The sequence below is a fragment of the Nymphalis io genome, chromosome 13, assembly GCF_905147045.1.
Source record: "Nymphalis io chromosome 13, ilAglIoxx1.1, whole genome shotgun sequence".
NCBI classification, from domain to species: domain Eukaryota; kingdom Metazoa; phylum Arthropoda; class Insecta; order Lepidoptera; family Nymphalidae; genus Nymphalis; species Nymphalis io.
In genome coordinates, this window is record NC_065900.1 from 13101326 (window position 1) to 13123884 (window position 22559).

The following is a 22559-nucleotide window of genomic DNA, read 5'->3' on the forward strand; positions in this document are numbered from 1 at the left end:
AGCAGTCAAGAGGGATCGATGGCGCCCTCAAAGGATTCTATTTGCTAAGGACGGAGCGCAGGGGAGTTTAGTGTTTGTTTAACTTCAATTACCTTAAAAAATGTACGAAATTTATTTCAATTCATAAAAGTTTTTCTAAAGATTTCAAAACGATGTAATTATCGCTTGAATAGCGATGTAAGCGTTATATTGTCTATTGAGATACTGTTTTGAATTACAAATCAAGCCATTAGTTATAGCTGCTGGAAATTATTTACGCATTGTTCATGTGAAATTGGCGCATTGTGCTATTGGCGCATTCAATAAACATCAATTTCTATGGTTTACATCTGTCCCGCTGTTGTTACCGCGTCGATCATGTTTTTTAAAATGCTTTATTCACCCTTTATTTTATCTTATACCGAATATCCCACTCATCAGATATTCTACCGCAAAACAGCAATACTTGATATTGTTGTGTTCCGGTTTTAAGGGTGAGTGAGCCAGTGTAATTACAGGCACAAGGGACATAAAATCTTAGTTCCCAAGGTTGGTGGCGCATTGGATATGTAAGCGATGGTTGACATTTCTTACAATGCCAATGTCTAAGAGCGTTGGTGACCACTTACCATCAGGTGGCCCATATGCTCGTCCGCCTTCCTTTTCTATAAAAAAAAAAAAAAAAGAATGTGGCTTCGAATCCAGGGGAACACCACTGAAATTTTATTTGCCTAATATCAGATGTCAGAACATTGACTCGAGGGGCTGAGCGTGGTGGACTAAATTTCAAACGGTATTTCTTACAACTCTAACACTAGAGACTGTCATTGCTCTTTGAGAGATTTATGTTCTATTAATAATATAAGGAACTCAAAAATCTAGCCGTAATCGTATTTCTTCCTGATACTTCTTCCAACGAGACATAAAGAAAAAAGTTCCAATAAATTGTTACAAAGCAACATATGATATTTCTCCGACAAATTATTTTATCAAATAACAATATTAACTAAAGAATGTTACCCACAGAATAACACGTAGCGCCCTCCAATTAGACTAATTACTATCAAAAACATCACCGCACCCTATCCTGTCCGATCTTCAAATATCAAATCGTCTTAATCAAATTTAAGCCTTAAACCAATACTATAGAGCTCAAATTCAATTATATTCCCTCTAATTAAAACATTAGTCAAAGAAAACTGTTCTTAAAGGTATACAATTTAATGTTCAATTTTCTAAAAGAGGTTTTCAGTTAAAAGAGCTTTTACATTTATACAAATTATACCCTAAGAAAATCAACATAGAGTTGAAGTTTCCCTAAAAACGAATAAAATCGATGTACCTAATAGGTTAATTTGCATCGATTGCGAAGGATATTTAATTTGGTGTTAAGAACTATGAATAATTTCAAATAGGTTTGTATCGACCTGTCAAAATTAAGCAATGGAAATCGGCGGCCAATCGGTGCAGGCAATATTGTAACACTAATGAATGCACAAGCCTTTGATTACTAACAGCCTTACTTTTAAGCGTTGCTTAGTGGCTGTTCAGTTAAACACTCTATTTATCTCTTTCTTTCATTATTGATTTTACATTCGAAAGAAGAAGACTCAGCATTGTTTAACTAATCTCCCGCCAAACAAAGTTACAATTTGGCTGATTTAAATCAATATTTGCGCTTTGACATAGGAAATAACAAACGACGATCACCACTTGAATAAACTTCTGTTTCTTTAGTTTCAAATGAAGCGCGACTCTCGATCTAGATCAATAAATAATTGTAAGCGCAAACACATATGTACTCTATATTTTCTCAATCACATAGTTGATGATCACGTTCCAATACATGGAAGAGATTAGATCATAGGGACAAGACCATCGTCTAACGAGGTCGCTTTACGAGGTCAGTCCCGAGTGTATCACGGCCAACTACCACACTCCGGACTGGTCATGGTCGCATTTTGGATAATTTTGTAATACTCAAGAGTTCATACTATTAGGTCCTTACATATGAAATTAGCGTTTTGTCGTACTGGTACATACACTTTGATCTGAAATATCTCCTCTAAGAGTTCCAAATTTAAATTTATAAATTCATTTAGCTGGTACATTTGAGTTTTGAAGACAGTCATTCATTTGTTTTTTCGCATTATTTTTTTCTTTGGCGTCACTTATTACCGCACAATGGAAAACATGAAATATCGGTATATTTACGAGTACGAGTTCTACCGTGGCACCAGTGCTGCAGAAACAGCTCGAAGTATCAATGATGTGTACGGCGCTGGTGTCGCAAAAGAAAGTACGGTACGTTTTTGGTTTCAACGTTTTCGTTCTGGAAATTTCGACCGTCAGAACCAAACCCGTGGACGGCCGGAGACCAAAGTGGAAAATGAAGAATTAAAGGCTATTGTGGAAGCGGATCCATCACAAAGCACTTCAGAGATACCTGCAGGCTTCGGGGTAAGTGATAAATCTGTATTAATCCACTTGAAGCAAATCGGGAAAGTAAAAAAACTTGAACGATGGGTACCTCATGAATTGAGTTAATCGAACTTGCAAACACGCGTCGACTGCTGTGTTACTTTGCTCAACCGACACAATAATGAAGGGATTTTTAATCTAATCATTACTTGTGATGAAAAGTGGATACTGTACGATAATCGGAAGCGCTCGTCGCAATGGCTGAACCCTGGAGACCCAGCCAAATCCTGCCCTAAACGAAAATTTACTCAGAAAAAGTTACTTGTGAGTGTTTGGTTGACCAGCGCCATTGTCGTTCACTACAGCTTTCTAAAATCTGACCAAACGATTACGGCAGATATCTATTGTCAGCAACTGCAAATCATAAAGGAAGAACTAGCTGCTAAGCAACCGAGATCGGTCAATTGCTCTAATCTGCTTCACGACAACGCAAGACCAAACACTGCACAACAAACAACCACTAAGTTAGGTGAGCTACAATTGGAATGTCTGCGAAATCCACCGTACTCCCCGGACCTTGCTCCAACAGATTCCCATTTTTTCCCCCATGATTTTTTTAGTAAAGGTTCATTGATCATGAACTACCTATGAGATGGCAAAAGTACATAGATAACAACGGTGCATACTTTGATTAATTAAATATATTTTACAAAAAAAAAATGACTTTTTATTCCTTCCGTACAAAACGCCAATTTCATATGTAAGGACCTAATATTAATTGAATATAATTCTTATAAACATTAATCTCCTAGAAACAATAGCTTTGTTATTATTTTGTATCGCGAGCAAATAAAAAATAACAATTAAGTTTAATACGGGAGCTTAGTCTGTAGTTATTTCATAATAAATAATAATAATTAAAAAAACTCATTTCCATAGACGTGAGTTACGTTTATACATAATAAGTGAATGAGATTTACGACGACAAAGTCCTTTGCTTGCACATTTATACCCGTAAAAGGATTTCTATAAACATAATTATGTCAAATAATAACATATGTCAAATAATAACTGGTGGTAGAGCTTTGTGTAAGCTCGTCTGGGTAGGTACCACCCACTCATTAGATATTCTACCGCAAAACAGGAGTACTAGGTATTGTTGTGTTCCGGTTTGAAGGGTGAGTGAGCCAGTGTAATTACAGGCACAAGGGACATAACATCTTAGTTCCCAAGGTTAGTGGCGCATTGGTGATGTAAGCGATGGTTAACATTTCTTACAATGCCAATATGACCACTTACCATCAGGTGGCCCATATGTTCGTCAGCCTTCCTATACTATTAAAAATAAAAAAAAAATAAAAAATATCGAATAGAACAAAATTGTATGTAGTGTATTCAAGAAGTAATATCAACTGATTAATTTTATTTTTATATTTTATATGCATTTGCAGATTGTTCTACAACTAAAAACTCCGCAGGTCTGTTTTAACTTTACCAATCAATTAATATTATTGCAGAATCTACATACCGAGTATATTTAGATTTGTTTTGCTTTGATTTGTTAAAATAATAGTAATTATAGAGGTGACGTTGACAATTAAAACGAGCAAAATTTGATGTAACAAGTATATTCGATCACTGAATAATTTTTGATCACGTTACATACAACTAGATAGAATATCCGATTAGTGTATTAACTGGTTAAACTAACGAATTACACTACCGGCTGCTTGCATTGACAAACACGAATCAAACATACTAGATTATGCTCTATTCCTACAGAATAACGAGCGAGATTAGCTTAACAATTTCGTAACATTTGTTTTCCAATAGTTTTTGATATTTCAAGCCTTTGCCAGTAACATGTGCTTGTCAATGAAGCCTCCTATTTATATAATTTTAAAAATCTAATTTCAAGAATATATTAGACAGGCAATTTCAATAAATTCTAATTATACACGTGATTTCCAGTCCAAATACTAAGTATCGACTGAAATGGCGTGTATAATTAATACGTTTACATGTTTATTGCTACTAGTACATATATATTAAGATATACATAATATAGTTAAGATGCTAAATTATTTATACAGCAATCGGCTAGAGACTTCTAATCACATAACAGACGTGTCTAATATGCATGATTATATGTAATTATACATTAAGTAATTAAGATATTGAAGGTTACGATTAGCGTTTATATTACTATAGTTATGACTGTATTACTTAGTTGCAGATTCACTAAGATACTTATCGTGATTCAAAGGTTTCTCGAGTGATAATCTTGCAATATTTTAATTCACAATTTAAGTGACATCTAAGTAATAAAAATTTTGTATGTGACTAACAAATCTAAGAAAGCTTGTCACGGATCAACGAAACAAACCCTTGGTAATATAGACATAACTTACTCACTGTTCCCTTAATCGAAATTAAACTAAGTTTAAACATCGTTTAAGTGCATATTTATATTTAACGCATCTAACTTTGTAAGCGACTGTAATTGTAATTTATAATATTTTACTAAAGCTACCGAAGCTACGCTAAATATATACAGTAATTTTAAACGATTGACGTACTTATTACTAAAAAAGTTAATATATTAATTTCAAATCACGCTAAGGATAAGAAATCACAAGGACAATCTCACTTATAAATCTTGTTTAGCGTGTACTTGTTGCTCTCTCTATCTTCACTGATTCAACAATAGAAAGAAGAAGACACAGCATTGTTTAACTAATGGCCCGCTAAACAACATTTATATATAAGCAGTTAATTTTTAAACATAACATAGTTTAATTCAACATATATTTCGACAAAGAATCATTTAAATTTAGACAATACCAGACATTTAATATTTTTTTAAACGAAAATAAATTATTTTATACTTATTTATTAGTTATTTATAAACAGAACAACATTATAATAGTACATTCGGGTGATGTTTTAAAACGATTACATAGTAAATTTACGCAATACATATAATAACTTGAATGATTTATTATTTGCATGGCCTCCTTTAAAAACTATATATTCGCATATTCTATCACAAATTCATTATATCGAAATTTAAAATGTGACTAATTAAATAACGAATAGTTTTATTTCCTATATCAACACATTCATACGAAGATTAAAGTTTTAAAAGTCCCCAACGACGTAAACGCAAACACACCTCGTTTGCATTTTATCGCACTCAGGATTCACACACACGGGAAATACAGAAAGGTACGGTCAACCAATCGTTCATTTCAAAACAATATTTAGTTGGTCGTACATGCATTGAAGAATTTTAATTTAAAACTAAAATTAATATTAAAATTCACGATATTAATGATACGGGATCGAAAGTAGAGAAGACAAGAGAGTTTTGACTAAAAGTAGGTGACGTATAATCTACGCCTAGTGATTAGATTAGACTAGATAATTTTTAGAATGGATTTAGGAGAAAGATGAAACGTAGCTTTAGTAAGAAAGACATAGAGCTAGCGGACGGGTGTCGATCTAGGTCGAAATAGTAACTGCAAGCACATACATACATACAAACAGTACATGGATACATTCCAGAAGACATACTATATTTTACTTATCTTTCCAACAGTTTAGAAAACAATAAGTTTTTATAAATAATTGTTGTTATCTTGAGAAGAAAATAAAATATTTAAGCATTTTATATACGAATTTGATAATACATCCACTAACCAAATTGTTATTGAATATTTGCAGTTACATTTCAATGGAATTACAAATCTGATTCATACAAGCATATATCTTATCACACACACACACACACACATGCATATATATACACACATACATACATACATACATACATACATACATACATACAAACTATAAAATATAAATGGTAAAATATCTACGTACGTAGTAGATAAAAGATATAATGTATAGATAATAAAAGACAAAAAATGAAAAATATAAATAAATTACTTGCTTGACAAATTCACAGATGTGTAAGTTTTATATATAATATAACATTTTTTATTTTAAATTTTTTTTTAGATATGTATTTATATGGACTTCAAATAAATTTGTGTTTAAATAATATAAGTGCGCAAATAACGAACACCTAATTAAATATTAGAATTCATTTAAAATATATACTCTAAAAATAATAACATAACGAATTCCTCTGTTCTTATTTGCATTAATAGCTTATCTACGTGTGCGTTATAGGAATAAGTCATTTAAATATACAATCCAAATATATATAAGTACACACGTATAAATACACACATATAAAATGCACAGATAATGTATAATCTTACCCTAGTGATATGTATGCGATGTTACTCCTCTTTGATATAACCTCTACCGTTAGAGATAATTTAAAATACTTCATTGAGTTAAATTTTAATAGCGCAACACGATAAAATCGTAACATCGTGGATTTAAATTAATTTATTAAATATAATTTAAAATGATATATGAAAATTAGACTGAATAATTTTCGAATGATTTTTTTTTCACTATTGTGTAATAAAAACCCACGATACCACGAGCATCTAACAGCAAGCCCCACACAGCGCTGATACTCTACTAAGTAATTGAATTTCGGGAGAATTTAACACGAAATTGACTTAATTTACGATTAAACCATATCTGATCGGAAATGTGATCATATCGATAATTTATCCCTTAAACTTTATAATTAGCAAAAACACCTTACAATATAATAAGCCCCCGACGGAAATGTACATTTTCACAAACCATATAAATAATTGCACCAGCCATCGAACTTTTTTGGAATCATAAAGTATGTATATGATTATACCACCGTTTGTGCTTAGACCAAATTTTACTTTACAGTATGACCTTATTAATAAAATATATAATTTTAAATAATAAATATAACGTCTGTATGGCGCTGCATAAGTTCAAAAATATATAAATTGTGTAATGGCGTTTGATGCAAAAATTGCAACTGTATATTACACAAAGGTCGGGAGCGACACATTCGTGCGTATTAAAAGAATGTGCTCTGAACCGTCCCCACGAACACTACTGTACTTTGCAGGCTACCGATACCTCCACGAGGCAGACACATCTTCGCTTGCCATAAAATTAAATCGCAAAATAAAAATCGACTACTTTTTCAATTGTGAATTAAAAAATTTGGAATGTATCCATATACCTCGCCAACTCTTGCATGTTCGTTACGATATCATGTCTAAAAGCTTGCTTACATAACGTCAGATCGATAGTTCTGTCACTGACCGGATGGCATCTCTAAAACTTTCATTCTTATTTACTTATTCGTTTAGAAACCTCATAAATAAAAAATGTCGCCCGTTTGGGTTCGTATTTAATGTGTTTACACATGAATCATTCAATTGAATTGAAATTTTTGTGCAATCGTTACTGAAACTCTCGCAAGTCTTTTCGCGAGGCATTGCAACGCACAACGAGCTAGTTGTTCATGAAATTGCACTTCCTATTATTTCACAATTGATAAAGTTGTCAAAAGCATTGTAAGTCTTTAATTTAAATAAATACCTTCACATCTCCAATCTCTTTACTTTACACACTTTCAATTGACATGTCGGGCTCGTCACATTTTCTTGTACAATTAAATAGTAATTTTTTTTTATTTTGTATCATTTATAACAGAGTTGTGTATATTTTTGTCAGGTCATTGCGGTGGGAGTTCTACAATTTTCATTAATCTATATTGTTATTTGATTTCGATAATAAGATGATATGTTTGAGAACAGTCTTATATTTATGTCTTATATTTATATATATGAATATCTGATTAAATTGCATAATTATTGCATTTTTTTACTTTCCAAGAGAGTTTTTTTTTTATATTTTCACGTACTTATATATTTACGACCTTGATCAGACACGTTAACGCACAAATTTTCGTACAGTAATAATACACCATAGCACTCGTCTCTTAATTTGCACATAGGAACTCTTTGACCCACCGAATGACCTCAATGCTCTTCAAAGTTGACACGCTACAGCTAAACAATACACCGATATATTACGCGCCTAAAACCAGCACACATCTACAGTACAATAAGAGACAAATACTTACAATACTACGACTTAGTCTAGGTGAATCAAAAGATTCTGATATGTTTCGTTACCTTGGTTGCAACTTTATCACAAGTTGATCTTAAACCTCTAATTGATATTATAATTGATTATGTTAAATACGAATTGATAGCGATATATATATGTATAACACCGACATTGCTACAAGCACTAGACAGTAGACATTCAAGTATATGACTAATATTTAAAGTTATAACGTTATATCTTCGTTGAAACGTTATTTTTACGAATTCAATTAAAGTCAATCTCGAAGTATTTATTATACTTGTCAAACGATGTAGTTTTCTATATATATTTTGACACTATAGAAATGAAATCTGACAATTCGATTCTGTTAATTATCTTATTATTATGCAATGTCACGATTTGACTTCAATCTTTAAATGCATAATTAAATTCGTAAAAAAAAACAATTCTATTAAATTAAACTACAAATAATTCTTGCTTTCCTTAAAAAAACGACAAAAAACGAATTTTACAATCTCTCAGTCTCTCAAAGAAAGCATGAACAATCTCTGTGTACAACAAAAACATACGTGTCCAAATAATGTCTTATATATATCTTAAATTATAATCACTAATAGATGCAAGTGTCATTTAAAATTTACAAATAGTTAGACCTCTTTACATCTATTTCTAAACGATTAACGTTCTTGCATGATTTTTAATCTTTAATTCTATGATCTAAGCTACATATAAATACTTCTAAATTTGTCTTAAATTGCTTCGAGAATATGCATTTGAATAGCTTTTAATAATCTGATATAACGTGTATACAATACCACATCAATAGTTTATTTAAATACGTTTAGCTGCGCTGCAGTCACTTCATCCTTCAGTATATCTTAATCTTTAAAAAATAAGGAAAGATTATAAAGTGGAACCTCATTGGCTCTTTAGTACTAAATATTATAAGATGCAACAATTACTTTTGAACAATTCAAGATCAACAAGAACTCTGGCTGCCGACAAAATTACTTCATATTTTCCGTACACATTTTACGTAAGTAAAACATGTAATTAAAAGTATCTAAGACACGATGACGTCATCTCGTGGGCAGCGCAGACACACTACAGTAGAGATAATTACGAGCACAGTAAGGTTATAGACATCTAATCAAAGGTTAAACATTGCCGCCAGTTGGGCGCGGCTCAGTGATCGAAGTTATCAACTATATGAGACATTTATAAATACACAACAAGTAGGTTCAAAAATATAGACAACATTACTAAATAGATCTAGAAGCCTTGTCGGAAGGGGTTCCTGATTGGATTTGGTGTTGGGGCAGGTGCCGGCGTTGGTGCTGGAGCTGGAGCTGGTGCAGATGCAGCTCCTGGAGCCCTGAACGGATTGCTCGGTGCTGGCTGTGGTTGCGCTGGCAACTGACGTGGCTGGCTGTATGCTTCTTGTTGAAAGCCTTGCTGATCATAGCCCTGGGAATAATTTTGATACCCTTCTTGATAGTCATACCTCGACTGGTCGACGTTGGACTCTTGCACCGAGTCACCATCGCCCGGCACGCTGGTATACTCCAAGTGATTTTTGAATTCACCGTTTACCGGTCTTTGATCTTGCATGCTGTAAGTTTGATATTCCTTGTCAGGTGGGTCAGCCATCAGAATATTCGCTTCATTTTCAAATGGCTTGAAGTCATAAATATGCCTGAGATACATCAAAACAGGAGCATAAAGTAGATTACTGAATGCTATGAAAAGATTCAGTGCGGTGAATCCTATTGCTTCGACAACTTCTCCAGCTATGATCGGTCCAACAGCGTAGGCAAAGGAATATGATATATCAGCAATGGCATAGATGCTTCCATAAACAGACGAGTATCGAACATCTACGAGATAGCCAAGAGTCGGTAGTAAGGCCGTGTCAATAAGGGCTATGCCGAAGCATATACCGCATATTGGTATCATCAACATCTTGTACGAATTTGCGAATGGAATAATGAAGCAGCACAACCCTTCCAACGCTAAACCTCCAGCTGCCATCAACCATTGTTGCTGTGGGTATTTCTTCGCCATTTTCACCGTTATCACGACGCCGAGAACGTGAGGGAAGAACGCAGGTAACCAAATCATACCTATCTTCCAATTATCCTTTGTTAGATTGTCCTCCATCCAGAGCGAGATAGTCGGTTCTAAAAACGCTAATGCGACGTTAGACATCATTAGAGCCCCAGCACACACAGCGATGTATGGATCCATAAGGAGTCTCCAAATAGGTGTGCTAGCAGGTTTCGGCTCAGAGGCTTCTTTCATTTGAGTTTTTAACGGTTTCATTACAAGTAGTAGCATAAATCCGTCCATAAGTGATATTAACGCAAGAATAAGGAAAGGTACTTCTTTTCCTGCGAATTGATATAATGCTCCACCAAAAGGCGGTGCGACGAGACATCCAAAACTGATAAACGCTAAAGCGATACCGAGCGCTTTCGAACGTTCGTTTTCCTCAGTGAATCTGTCAGCTATCATTGCCAATCCAGAAGTGTCAGCAAAAGCAGATCCAACTCCTTGAAGACTTCTCGCAAAGAACAACATGCTATAACTCCGTCCGCAGGCGAATATCGATGTAGACAGAAACATTATTATAAGCCCAATCATCATGGGTATGTCATATCCTATGCGATCGATTAAGGCACCGGAAAATGGATTTATCATCAGTTGCACTATCGCCTTTGAAGCGAAGAGAACTCCTGTCGCGGAATCCTGCCCTTCATGAGAGGCTGGGATGATTTTAGTCGGTATTATGGTTCTGTTACCTTCCTTGTAGGGCGGCAGAGTTACAACATGGTCATATCCGGCCTCGCCCCACGCACCGATGTAACGTAAGTAATCTGGTATAATCGGCACGATAACCATATACAGCATGTTGTCTAGTAGAAGGGCTATGGACACTATGACTAAAATGATCTTTCTCTGAGAGGTAGGTTCCTTTATCTTCTCCCATAGTATCTCGCGGACCTCCCGAACCTCGAGGTTCACAACGGGGATCGTGGAACTGTCGATTTTCTGCCATATCGTTTGGGGACCCTCCGCCATCTTGATTTCTTTTCAACGAGTGTGTCTTAAGCAATATATATGCCTTGAGAAGCTACGACCATCGCTCCGTTTATCTTCTGATGTCTTCCCGCTTACTGATCATTTGAAATTTGATGGATTTCGCCGCAACCCTCGATTGGGACTTCGGAACCTGACAACAGACAGAAATGATCATTTAAGTTTCATTTCCTCGTCACGGTAATAGAATGCCCGGAGAAGGGCGTTTGCTTTCAAAAGGAATTTGATCGATCTTTGTTTCTGTTGGTTGACATGGTTCCTCTATCCCAGATGTGTATTATATTAAATAATCTGCAACTGGCAAAGACGATTCAGAGTCCTTTTGAATACAATACTACGAGTATGAAGACTTAAAATAAGTAAGCAATATTAATTGAATACGCTTTAATATATTTTAATATATCCAAAGATTTTTTGCTACGCCGTTCCTTTCTTCGTTAGAATAATTTGACGTTACTTTTTTGTATGTAAGGGTCAAATTTTGCAATTGAATGTGGTTGTGGATTTTTTTTATTTTGGTACTTCGACTAAACATGTTTTTCTTAAGGGTTTCTTATATTTAACAAGCTTTTATTAAATTTTACGTGCTATTTAGTACATGAAGACCTTCTTTCGAATCAATAATAAGATAAAGAGAGAGATTGGTATTTAAGTAAATACCCGCTAAACAACGTTTTTTATTATTATTTATTTGAGTAAGGCTGTTAATTTTTAAAGATGTATTTGAAATTTTATATAAAAAACATTTTTGACTAAATTCTCTAGCAAAACGTTAGGTTATTTCAATTATACCTTGAAGATCTATTAGATATATATTAGATATTTTTACTCCATGATGTCGAATAATATTTCATGCGTTTTTTACTTATTGTGAGTTTTATTTTGACATAATTGTACATTTATATCATTTTTGGTAAATATAATAAGGTGATGAAAAGCAAATGAAAAAAATAATATTTTATTTATATAAATTCGGCGAAGCGTGTATCCTTAAATAAATAAAGTAAGATGCAAATTTTTTGAGAAGTTTGTCCTGCAACTGTCATATTACAGGTTTACTAATAGAATTAAATATATTAATAGAATTAAATATATTTAACAATTTAGTTAGACAACACTTTGATGACTTATTTGCAAAAAATTCCCCACAAACAGTGTCTGGAACGATGGTAACGACTTGTTTCGCCAAAATCCAATTTACGTCGTCAACCGTCGGAGTCAGGCAACCTCGTTATAAGTACAAAGGGCGCTTGCCTCGTTTCCTATTCACGGCAACGGATCTTTTTCGTTTCATTGACAAATCACTTTTTTATAAAATCGTTTCAATATTTCGTTTGATCATCTTAAGATCATTAGATTATTTTTACAAATTTACCTACTCTCATTTAAACCTGTTTAAACTTATAATTAAATAATATAATTTTATAAATCTCTACTAAACAAGAAATGATAAATAAGTCAACAATAAATAAATAATGTACGATTTGTACGCTTCCTTTCACTATTGTATGTTCGTCATTAAAAATATAGTGCATATTAATAACTACATAGAGTTATGCATTTTATTTATTTTCATAATTATGTGTTCCCCTTGTGAATAGAAACCATACTTTGCCAATAATAGTTTATCCTGACATCAATTTTATGAAGCCTTACAGTGAAGTATCCTGCCTCTCGAAAAGGAACATCCCTAAAGAGGATAGAATCCCAAAGCGTACGGACAAAGAATTTCAATGAAGAAAAATGTTAACAAGGAAGGGAGCGCAGGTTTTTCACGCTCAATGAAACTTACGGGACTATTGATGTTGTCGACATCGTAAGAATAAATTGCGCTTTACGAAAAATTCGCACGATTTGCGATTTATTTAAAAAAAAACTGATGCAAATTTAAACGCTTTTGAACAGAGTAGTCTATTATATGCGTTTTTTGAAACATCGTCAAACACCGAAATATCTAAGAAATGTTAATCACATATATCATGAACGGCTGAAGTGTTTCGGGCTAGTATATATATAGGTTCTGGGGCTTAATAAAGCTGAGGTTTTCTTTATTAGGAAAATTTGTTTTAAAATTTAATTAGTTACTACCTTTTGTTGCTGTTTTTGTTTTTTATTTAAATATTTCTTATTTCTGTTTTTATTTTATTTTTATTTGTTTATTTTTTTACCTCTTTTTGTAATTGTATTTGGGAATGATGTGTTCCCCTGTAATCGGTTGTGCATAGTTAGTTTTAATTTAATGTAAAGCGTGTTATGTACAACTGTTGGAGATCCAAATAAATAAAACAAAATAAACATTTTTTCATCTACTCAATGTCAGACGCCTGGTATGTGAGAATCACACGCTCATTCGATTATCGTTCCCACTCTGAACACAATATTAACGCTTAGTTCGAGGGGAAATATAATTATTTGTTATTACTCGAATATGAATGTTAGTATACTTACAAGAACATTAAGGCGTATTACAAATCACATGAAAATATACTTTATTCAAGCACTTTTGATTCGTTATTTTACAAGGTGGATTTAATATAAAACCATCGGCTCGTATTGAAATTCATTCGTTAATTTTCATATGATATGAATATGCAACAAGTTCTCTTGACCGAGTTTCGACTGTGGCGAGTAATTTCAAGAACTAAGCAGTTACAAGAGATACATATATACAAACACAAGTACCTAATACCACTTCATGGTCTGATGGGACGGCAAAACCACGGAAGGAGCGGAAAGAGTGAATTCGGAGGCCTCTACTACTGGGAAGATATACTGGGGAGATTGATTTATTTAATAAACAAAATCTGTGGTATAATCAAATATTTATTATATTAAAATAAAATATACGTTACTATTCATAATTTAAGAACCACTTTGTTTACCCTTACCATTAATATATTGTTAGTATCAGAAATATACAAGTGAAATTAGAATGAGTCGAAATCGAGTTAGGTTCGTTTTGACTATCTAAAATCGAATCTTTGAACACGTCACGCGATCGCTGCTTCAAGTAAGCGGGTCATGGCTAAAAATAATTATAACGTTGGAATTATATAAAAATATAGCTTTTGTAGCAAAATAACTAATATAAACTAGTTTTTTTATTGGAAGAGAACTTCGAACAACGAAATTATTATACGAGTAATATTTTGTAAGCAAATCGACTCTTGTAAATACTTCTTTACTTATAGTTAGTTCGTTGTGTAAACAACGCGGATATTCTAACTGAAGGTAGCAAGCAGATTACAAGCCGTGTATCATTTTCCACGTACTGTTTGGTCTATACTCCCTTTTTTAAAAGTAAATGTCGTAATTGAAACTGCATGAGATTGAAGTAATTGTTGAGCTGACTCTGTATATCCACCAACCAAGCTTTTGAGGCCTGAAGAACTATATAAAAGCTAAGAAGATCATGGTTATGGAGGAACGTGGTGAAATAAGCCTTCACCTCAAGACTTTAGTCTGTAGTGAGATATTTAAATTAGACAGACATTTTGCGTAAGTTTTTAAACATCCAGCAAGAATAAATAGTTACTAGCTATTGCATTGATTTTACTAAGTATTAAATATATTATTATCAAATAGTGTAATACAAATATAGCAAGAAGTTAAATATATTTTACATATTATTATAAATAAGGTTGAAATATACAGAATATATTTCTGAGCATCTGCCACATTCAAAGACAGCGGAACAGGTCAAGTGTCGTCGACTGGAGGGCGCTCGTAGCCGGCGGCGAGTCAGCGAACAATATATTACGCGAAATATCAACCTTATGGAAATCTAAACTGGACCTACTGAATATAATATAAAATAATAATACAAAATACTTATATTATACTTTACTAACATAACCTGACCAAAGTATCCTGTCTGTGTATATACCAATAAATGTTGCATGGAGTTACAACAGAGTGATAGTATAAAAATGTTCTCTATGAAAATATCTGTATTGAATTATATATATCCACATATGATCTCGGTTAAAACCCACCTATGTACATTGTTATATATATTCATTTATTATATATCTTTCACGTTATATATCTTGACTGCCTCGTTGGTCTAGTGTAATGTAATGTAATTTAATGTTTGGTAAGGCCGCAGACCCGGAGGTCCTGGGTTCAATTCCCAGGTCGGGCCAATAAAAAGTTATTGGGTTTTTCTGTCAGAAAATTCTCAGTAGCAGCCCGAAGTCTGGTAATTGAAAGTGTACACTCCCGTGCCTCGGAAAGCACGTAAAGCCGTTGGTCCTACACTTGAACTCATTCCGGTCGTGTCAGATTGCCATCTCATCAGATTATGAGAGTTAGAGAATAGAGAGTGCATTTGTGTTTGCGCACACACTTGTGCACTATAATATCTCCTACGTAGTTAGCTAATCTCTCTTGAGATTGGCCGCCGAGGCCGAAATCGGTCTGGAGGACATTATTATATCTTTCATATTTTATTGTATATATATATAAAATGGATAACACTCAAAACATCTTTGAAGCTTAAATTTAAACAACACGAATTAATTATTTTTGCAAATTAAGTCCCTAATCAAAGTCCTTTTAAACTTTAACGTTAAAATCATAATAATAATGTTTTATTATTAAGTTTCTAATTATAATTAAAATATGCGATTATATGAAAAACAATATTTATATCACGTCGCTCTTCGTGTGTTCGTTTGTTTACCTCTTCTAAATTATAGCATCGATTTTGATGCGACTTTCAATATAATTCAAATAATTTACTCCGAAAGATTTTAACGTATAAAATATTATTATTAAAAATATAATTGTTGCGAAAGGGCAAAAGTATCGAGCAAACAAACTGTTGGTGAGTGTCACCATCTTCTTCATTCTATGCTTTGTGGTAACTTGGACATCGCAGTGACATAAGTCGAGATTGAAGAATTTGTTAACTAGAAAAAAAAAAAACTAATGAATCCAATATAATATTAACGGTTGGATTTAATGATATCTGATTGATTAAATTATCCACTGTTCATATAAACCAATCCATATTCATTAAGGCTATATATATTCGTATTTGAAACTTGAGTTACCAATTTATAGCAAACGTAGACTATAAATTAAAACTAGCGCAGTAAAACAAAGGTTACATCGAAAATACTGGAATATCGCGTGACGATCGATGTTGCCGGGGTTAGAGAAAATTAGACGTCGTATTGTAAGGGCAAGTGTGGCGTGTTTGAATCATGGTCATGACATTTATTTACTCGAACATATAGAAATATACAGTAACAGCCTGTTAATGTCCCACTACTGGGCTAAGGCCTCATCTCCCTTTAGAGGAGAAGGTTTGGAGCTTATTACACTTCGCTGCTCCAATGCAGGTTGGTAGAATACACATGTGGCATAATTTCAATGAAATTAGACACATGCAGGTTTCCTCACGATGTTTTCCTCCACCGCCGAGCACCGAGATGAATTATAAACACAAATTAAGCACATGAAAATTCAGTGGTGCTTGCCCGGTTTGAACCCACGATCATCGGTTTATCGAATAATTAATTTTACATAACACACCATGTATATTGTTGATTTTCAGACATAGTTGTATTTTAATAACACGTATATAACATGTCATTAAATGGTGGAAAAAAAGAACCACTAAGTCCATTGAGTATTCGTAGGTAAAAACATTCCGATCCGGGTGGTGACTTTACATTTAATATAATACTGTAAAATGACAATTCAAAAGTTGAAAGAACTTCTCGAATAAAGTTCATACATATCCATCGCGTCTTTGCGTATGAATAATTAAGGATACGTTCCGTCTCATTCCTTTAAGTACGTTCTATTCGAGCGTTCAAATCAATAATAAATACTCTCGAAATTCTGATACACACGAAACTTCTCGCGTAACGTTTAGACTACACACTCGGCAGGAGTACACTTGTAATTACAATTCACGGTTCGGATTACAAAGGGATGGAAGCCCGTTTGCTGAGGAATGATACTCAAACGCTCGAACTTTAACTCTAATTATATAACAAAACATTTATATGGAATAATTATACAAATAAATAAAAAATTCGATAAGAATAAAAGCTTAGATTTAAAAAACGTTGCTTTTTTTAAGTATTCAATTTATAAATTTATATAAACTTTATTCGTGTATTAACGGTTCGAAAAAAATAAATTCGTAACCTAAAAAAAATAGGTAAAAGAACTTCGTTTATTTTGTTGTCAATCATTTGTTAACTTTCAATTTTTAAAGGGAATTGTTTCATTCGCAAGGCGATCATCTTAAAAGAGGTATAAAGCAAAATTGCTGACCTTTTATTTCATTTTGTTAGTAAATTCAGTTCAAAGTTAAAAATAGAATATATTTTCAAATGTTGTATCTAATCAAAAAAGTAAAAGCACATTTTTTTTCCTTGAATGTCCTTTAATGTTTCCGTTGTTCTGATTCATACTCGTAATGAGATAAAAACTGCATAATTATTTATGTTTACAAATGATTTAGTTCACACTTTCGTTTTATTTTACTACTACGAAACAGCAAAATATGAATACCTCTTTGTAAAAACATTATCAAACGCGATCATCTCATTGCCGTCAAAACTCTAAAACACTGCGGTGCGTGATGTGAATATAAATAATTACACTCGCCGTCGCCCCCTAGAGCGCGCCTCCCTCGCTAACGGGATTATATCGGAGGTAAACAGACGTATTAAAATCGAATGAAATTGCAATTTCTACAACACACCCTGCTGAGTACAGACGCAGGTTACTAAAGGCGCTACTTCATATGATACAATTATTTAAAGAGGTCAGTTTTTTTAAATCCTTTGTCTTGTTTGATATAGGTCTCTCATAATATTATGCCGAGATGGCCTAGTGGTTAGAACACGTGAATCTTAACCGACGATCTTGGGTTCAAGTACGGGCAAGCACCACTGAATTTTCATGTGCTTAATTTGTGATTATAATTCATCTCGTGCTTGACGGTGAAGGAAAACATTGTAAGGAAACCTGCATGTTTCTAATTTCATTGAAATTATGCCACATGTGTATTCTACCAACCCGCATTGGAGCAGCGTGGTGGAATAAGCTCCAAACCTTCTCCTCAAAAGGGAGAGGAGGCCTTAGCCTAGCAGTGGGACATTAACAAGCTGTTACTACCACTAGAATAATATTATGATCGGTTATAGTTTCAAAGCCGACATATAAGATATACAGCATATTTATACGTTACACATTGTATGATATTACATTATTTCATATTACCGTTTACATTTTGCTATTTAAATCAGTTTTAGAAATATAAAAGGGGGGACAGATCGCTTAGCTCGTTATAATATTGTTTTTACTTAACGAACATAACTCCAACAAACGTAATTCAAAACTCTCCAGTACATCTATTTTTTTTATAGAATAGGAAGGTGGACGAGCATATAGGCCACCTGATGGTAAGTGGTCCTACGCCCATAAACATTGGCATTGTAAGAAATGTTAACCATCGCTTACATCACCAATGCGCCACCAACCTTGGGAACTATAAGATGTTATGTCCCTTGTGCCTGTAATTACACTGACTCACTGACCCTTCAAACCGGAACACAACAATACCGAGTACTGCTGTTTTGCTGTAGAATATATGATGAGTGGGTGGTACCTACCCAGACGAGCTTTCAAAAAGCTCTACCACCAGTAATACTACTACCAGTAATTCTCATAAAACTGTTTTCATCTTAATGCCTGATACGGTAAATTACAGAAAAAAATAGAAATATTATTATTGTCTTGACAACGTAATCGACAAAGAATCATGGGACTCTTCAATAGACATGTCAACAGCCACAATGTAAACGATGCAAATACATAACCAACTATACTCGTAGTTTTATGTTAGGCGAAAATCACATCCTCGAAAGAATACATTTAACTACGTTGTATTATTAATTACTGTTTTTGGTTCTCTACGTTTCGGTGCCCTGCGGGTGTACAGTCGGCGTCTTCAAAGGGCAGGTAAGCTAGGGCGAGGTAATTCACGAGGGTGTACTGTCCCGCAGGAGGGGAGTGACCTTCAAACACGCAACAACACTTTACCACTATTTCGACTCTATTCCGATCAAGATAAGGTTTAAATTTAACTAACAATTTTACGCGATTTTCAATCTTATTTACACAAAGGTAAGGGTCAACTCTCGAATAAATACGTTATAACACAGAATTGCAGACAGAATTTTGCAGAGAATACGTCGTGAATTTTTTAAAAGGCTTTTTCTGTCGAGTTCCCGTTAATAATTAGTGAAGTTAATTTTTTTTATTCGTTAAGCTTTATTGTGCTGGCATAATAGCTACTCGCAATTTATGGGTATTTTTATGCACAACACAATACTACGATTCTACAAAACATCATTGGTTCAAAATTTGAGCTTTTCAATTAAATTTAACAATTGAATAAGCAACGGTAATACACGACTCGGTTCTAGTAGAGTAAGCAGTGACCATGTTTTAGGAAAAGTGTTCGGAAACAACTCACAACGACGACGACCATAAACGAAGTCATAATAATGTCTTGGATTTGAGATCAAAAGCCAATAATAAAACAGAAGCGTTACGTGATGCGTAGGCGTGGGTGACGTATGTCGCGTATTAATCTAACAGTAATATAGCGCCAAAAATCAAAGTCCTTATTGATGATTTCTGGTCTCACAAGTGTCACAGCGAGTGCAGTTACACAAGGTATAAGTATCTTTAACCCTATTGATGATAGTGATTTGTCATTTTTGACATTGACGATATAGGAAAAGGCTTATACTTCTTGCGGCGCCAGTTTCTAAGAGCGAAGGTGAGACCACCTCTTAAACAGATATCTCATTTACTCGCCTTCCAAAAATGAGTATTAAAAAGTTGAACATTTTGGTAAATAATTATCAAAATAATTTTCGTATGAAACAAACTGAATATAAACGTGATATTAATCTCTGGCACGGATACTCCAAACAGTTTGAGAGATTTTGACACGATGTTAACCGAAGGGGGTCTCGATTGTTCTTTCACCTCTCGACCTGCTGTTGACAGCTTCCCTCGCCACCTACGGAGCCGCCTTACAAGCGTACTCATACTACCTACAATGTTAAAATATATGTATTATATAGTTGAAATTATGTAATTAATTCGAAATGTGTTATATGTTTAGCTCAGATGAAAAAAAGAAAGAAAATGGGCTACAACAGAATATGTATGTGAACGATTGTGGTTTGGCGGTAGAATACCAGTGAGTGGGTGGTACCTCCCAAACAGGCCAACACGAAGCTACCGCCGGGGACTCAAACACGCGCTTGCGCAAATCATCGTAGATATTATCGATGACCTTTTCTTTAAATAGTAAAACAAGGTCAAACGCAAACCTTTTCGTTGTTCACAATTTGGCGAGTCGTTAAGGCGTTACGTAAGTAAATCTCTAAGCATCATGCATACTTTACTTGATAAGAATCTTTTAGAATCATTATTGCTCGTCCACGTCCTCGTAACGAGGTCCACCGGCGATAGGGCACGAACACACTTGACCTTTGTCTCGCTGGGGCGCTTCAAGCCCTTTGTATTTCGAGTGCTTTCATTCCGCAAGCCCCGGAGCTTTGTTTAGCATGTACACTTCGTACTTTGTATTTCACTTTTTTGTTTTAACTGCGACATTTGTTATCAATGCATGAAAAATTTATAGCCTTATGTATGTTATATATTTCTGAAAACACAACACTCCCATCCCCTATCAATATTTGTATATGGAAATAAATCGAAACCACAAGAAAAGGAAAATATCCAAAAATATTTTATTCAAGTAGTCGTAGAAGAAGTTTTAAAAGATAAATTTACAAAATTTTGTGTTACTGCCGGACATTTGTAGATTATCCCGCGAAGAACTAACTAAGAAATCAGAAGTTACTCTCTTAAACTACTTAAAATACATGAAAATATGTATTTTAATCTATGCGTTCAAAAAATAACGTATATAGACTGCACACTTTTTTATCAAAAAATATGCTTATAACGGTATAAGAATATTGGCGTAGAAAACATTTTGCGCAAAGAAACTTCGAAACCGCTATTAAAATACATATAACTGATGGCGCTTTGAAATCGAATAAGTTGTAACAAAAACAGAACGTAAAAAGATTATTTTCAATACAGACCAAACAGCGGAAACGAAAATGTAAACGAGAGAATAAATTGCTTTTTTTTCAGCCATTTTCAAGGGGAGAATGGGTAAAACTGGATTATATCGCCAGGGTCCCAGGGGAGCAGGGGAAAGATGTAGGAGGGAAAAGTTGGCGAAGTCAACGGTAATCCCGTTTGACGGGTTTAGGTTAGTGTGGCGCGCGGAACGAGTTGCGACTTTATCCTTATGTTAGCTTGTATCTCGCTTGGCTTTCTATCTTTGCTTTTATTTTAGATGTCTTATTGTTAGAATTTACAGATATACAAAGCCTTTAGGTCTATATGTTTATTATGATATTGTTTCAAATATCAAGTGAATTTCTTGCCAAAGCGCTTTACGCTGTTGATTAATATATAAGTGGCTCCGTGGAAAAATAAGATGTTAATATTTCATATGAACGTAGCTTACAGTCTTTAAAAAAATATATAATCTAGTTCGTAATTATGTTTATATAGCAAGCATTATGTCTTAAGCTTTTTTTTCTTGCAATAAAGTTATTTAATAATAATAATGTACGCTTAGGTATTATGATGTTTGCTTTCTTATATAATTTAAATCGCTCGACATAAGTAAAGGTCAAATGTGAAAATATATAGTACCCAGTTGAAATTTCTCATTTCTAATACTTAGGTACAAAGGTACCATTTTAGTATGTGGCACAACGTTTGTGAAAACATATTTCAACTTTCATTTGCCACAAATAGTTTGAGATGTTGATGAGTAAAAACTAGAGAAATCCCTAAAAGTTGTAGACAACTTTTAATAAGTGCGGTCAGAAACTGCACAAACTAGTTCCGCCTTAATCTTTCTACCACTGATCGCC

At 33.8% G+C, this 22559-nt stretch overlaps 2 protein-coding genes across 2 annotated transcripts in view; both read right to left on the reverse strand.

The window, feature by feature from the left end:
- Nucleotides 1–6535: 6535 nt before the first annotated feature.
- Nucleotides 6536–22559, reverse strand: part of LOC126772999 (vesicular acetylcholine transporter) — a 30524-nt gene continuing 14500 nt past the window's right edge. The window contains exon 3 of the mRNA XM_050493605.1: nucleotides 6536–11683. Coding sequence (XP_050349562.1) covers nucleotides 9724–11532 — 1809 coding nt within the window. The 5' untranslated portion in view covers nucleotides 11533–11683 and the 3' untranslated portion in view covers nucleotides 6536–9723. The remainder of the gene's footprint in view (nucleotides 11684–22559) is intronic.
- Nucleotides 11097–22559, reverse strand: part of LOC126773000 (high-affinity choline transporter 1) — a 107604-nt gene continuing 96141 nt past the window's right edge. Inside the window, exon 11 of the transcript XR_007669706.1 lies at nucleotides 11097–11111. The gene's annotated coding sequence lies outside the window, so the exon portion shown is untranslated. The remainder of the gene's footprint in view (nucleotides 11112–22559) is intronic.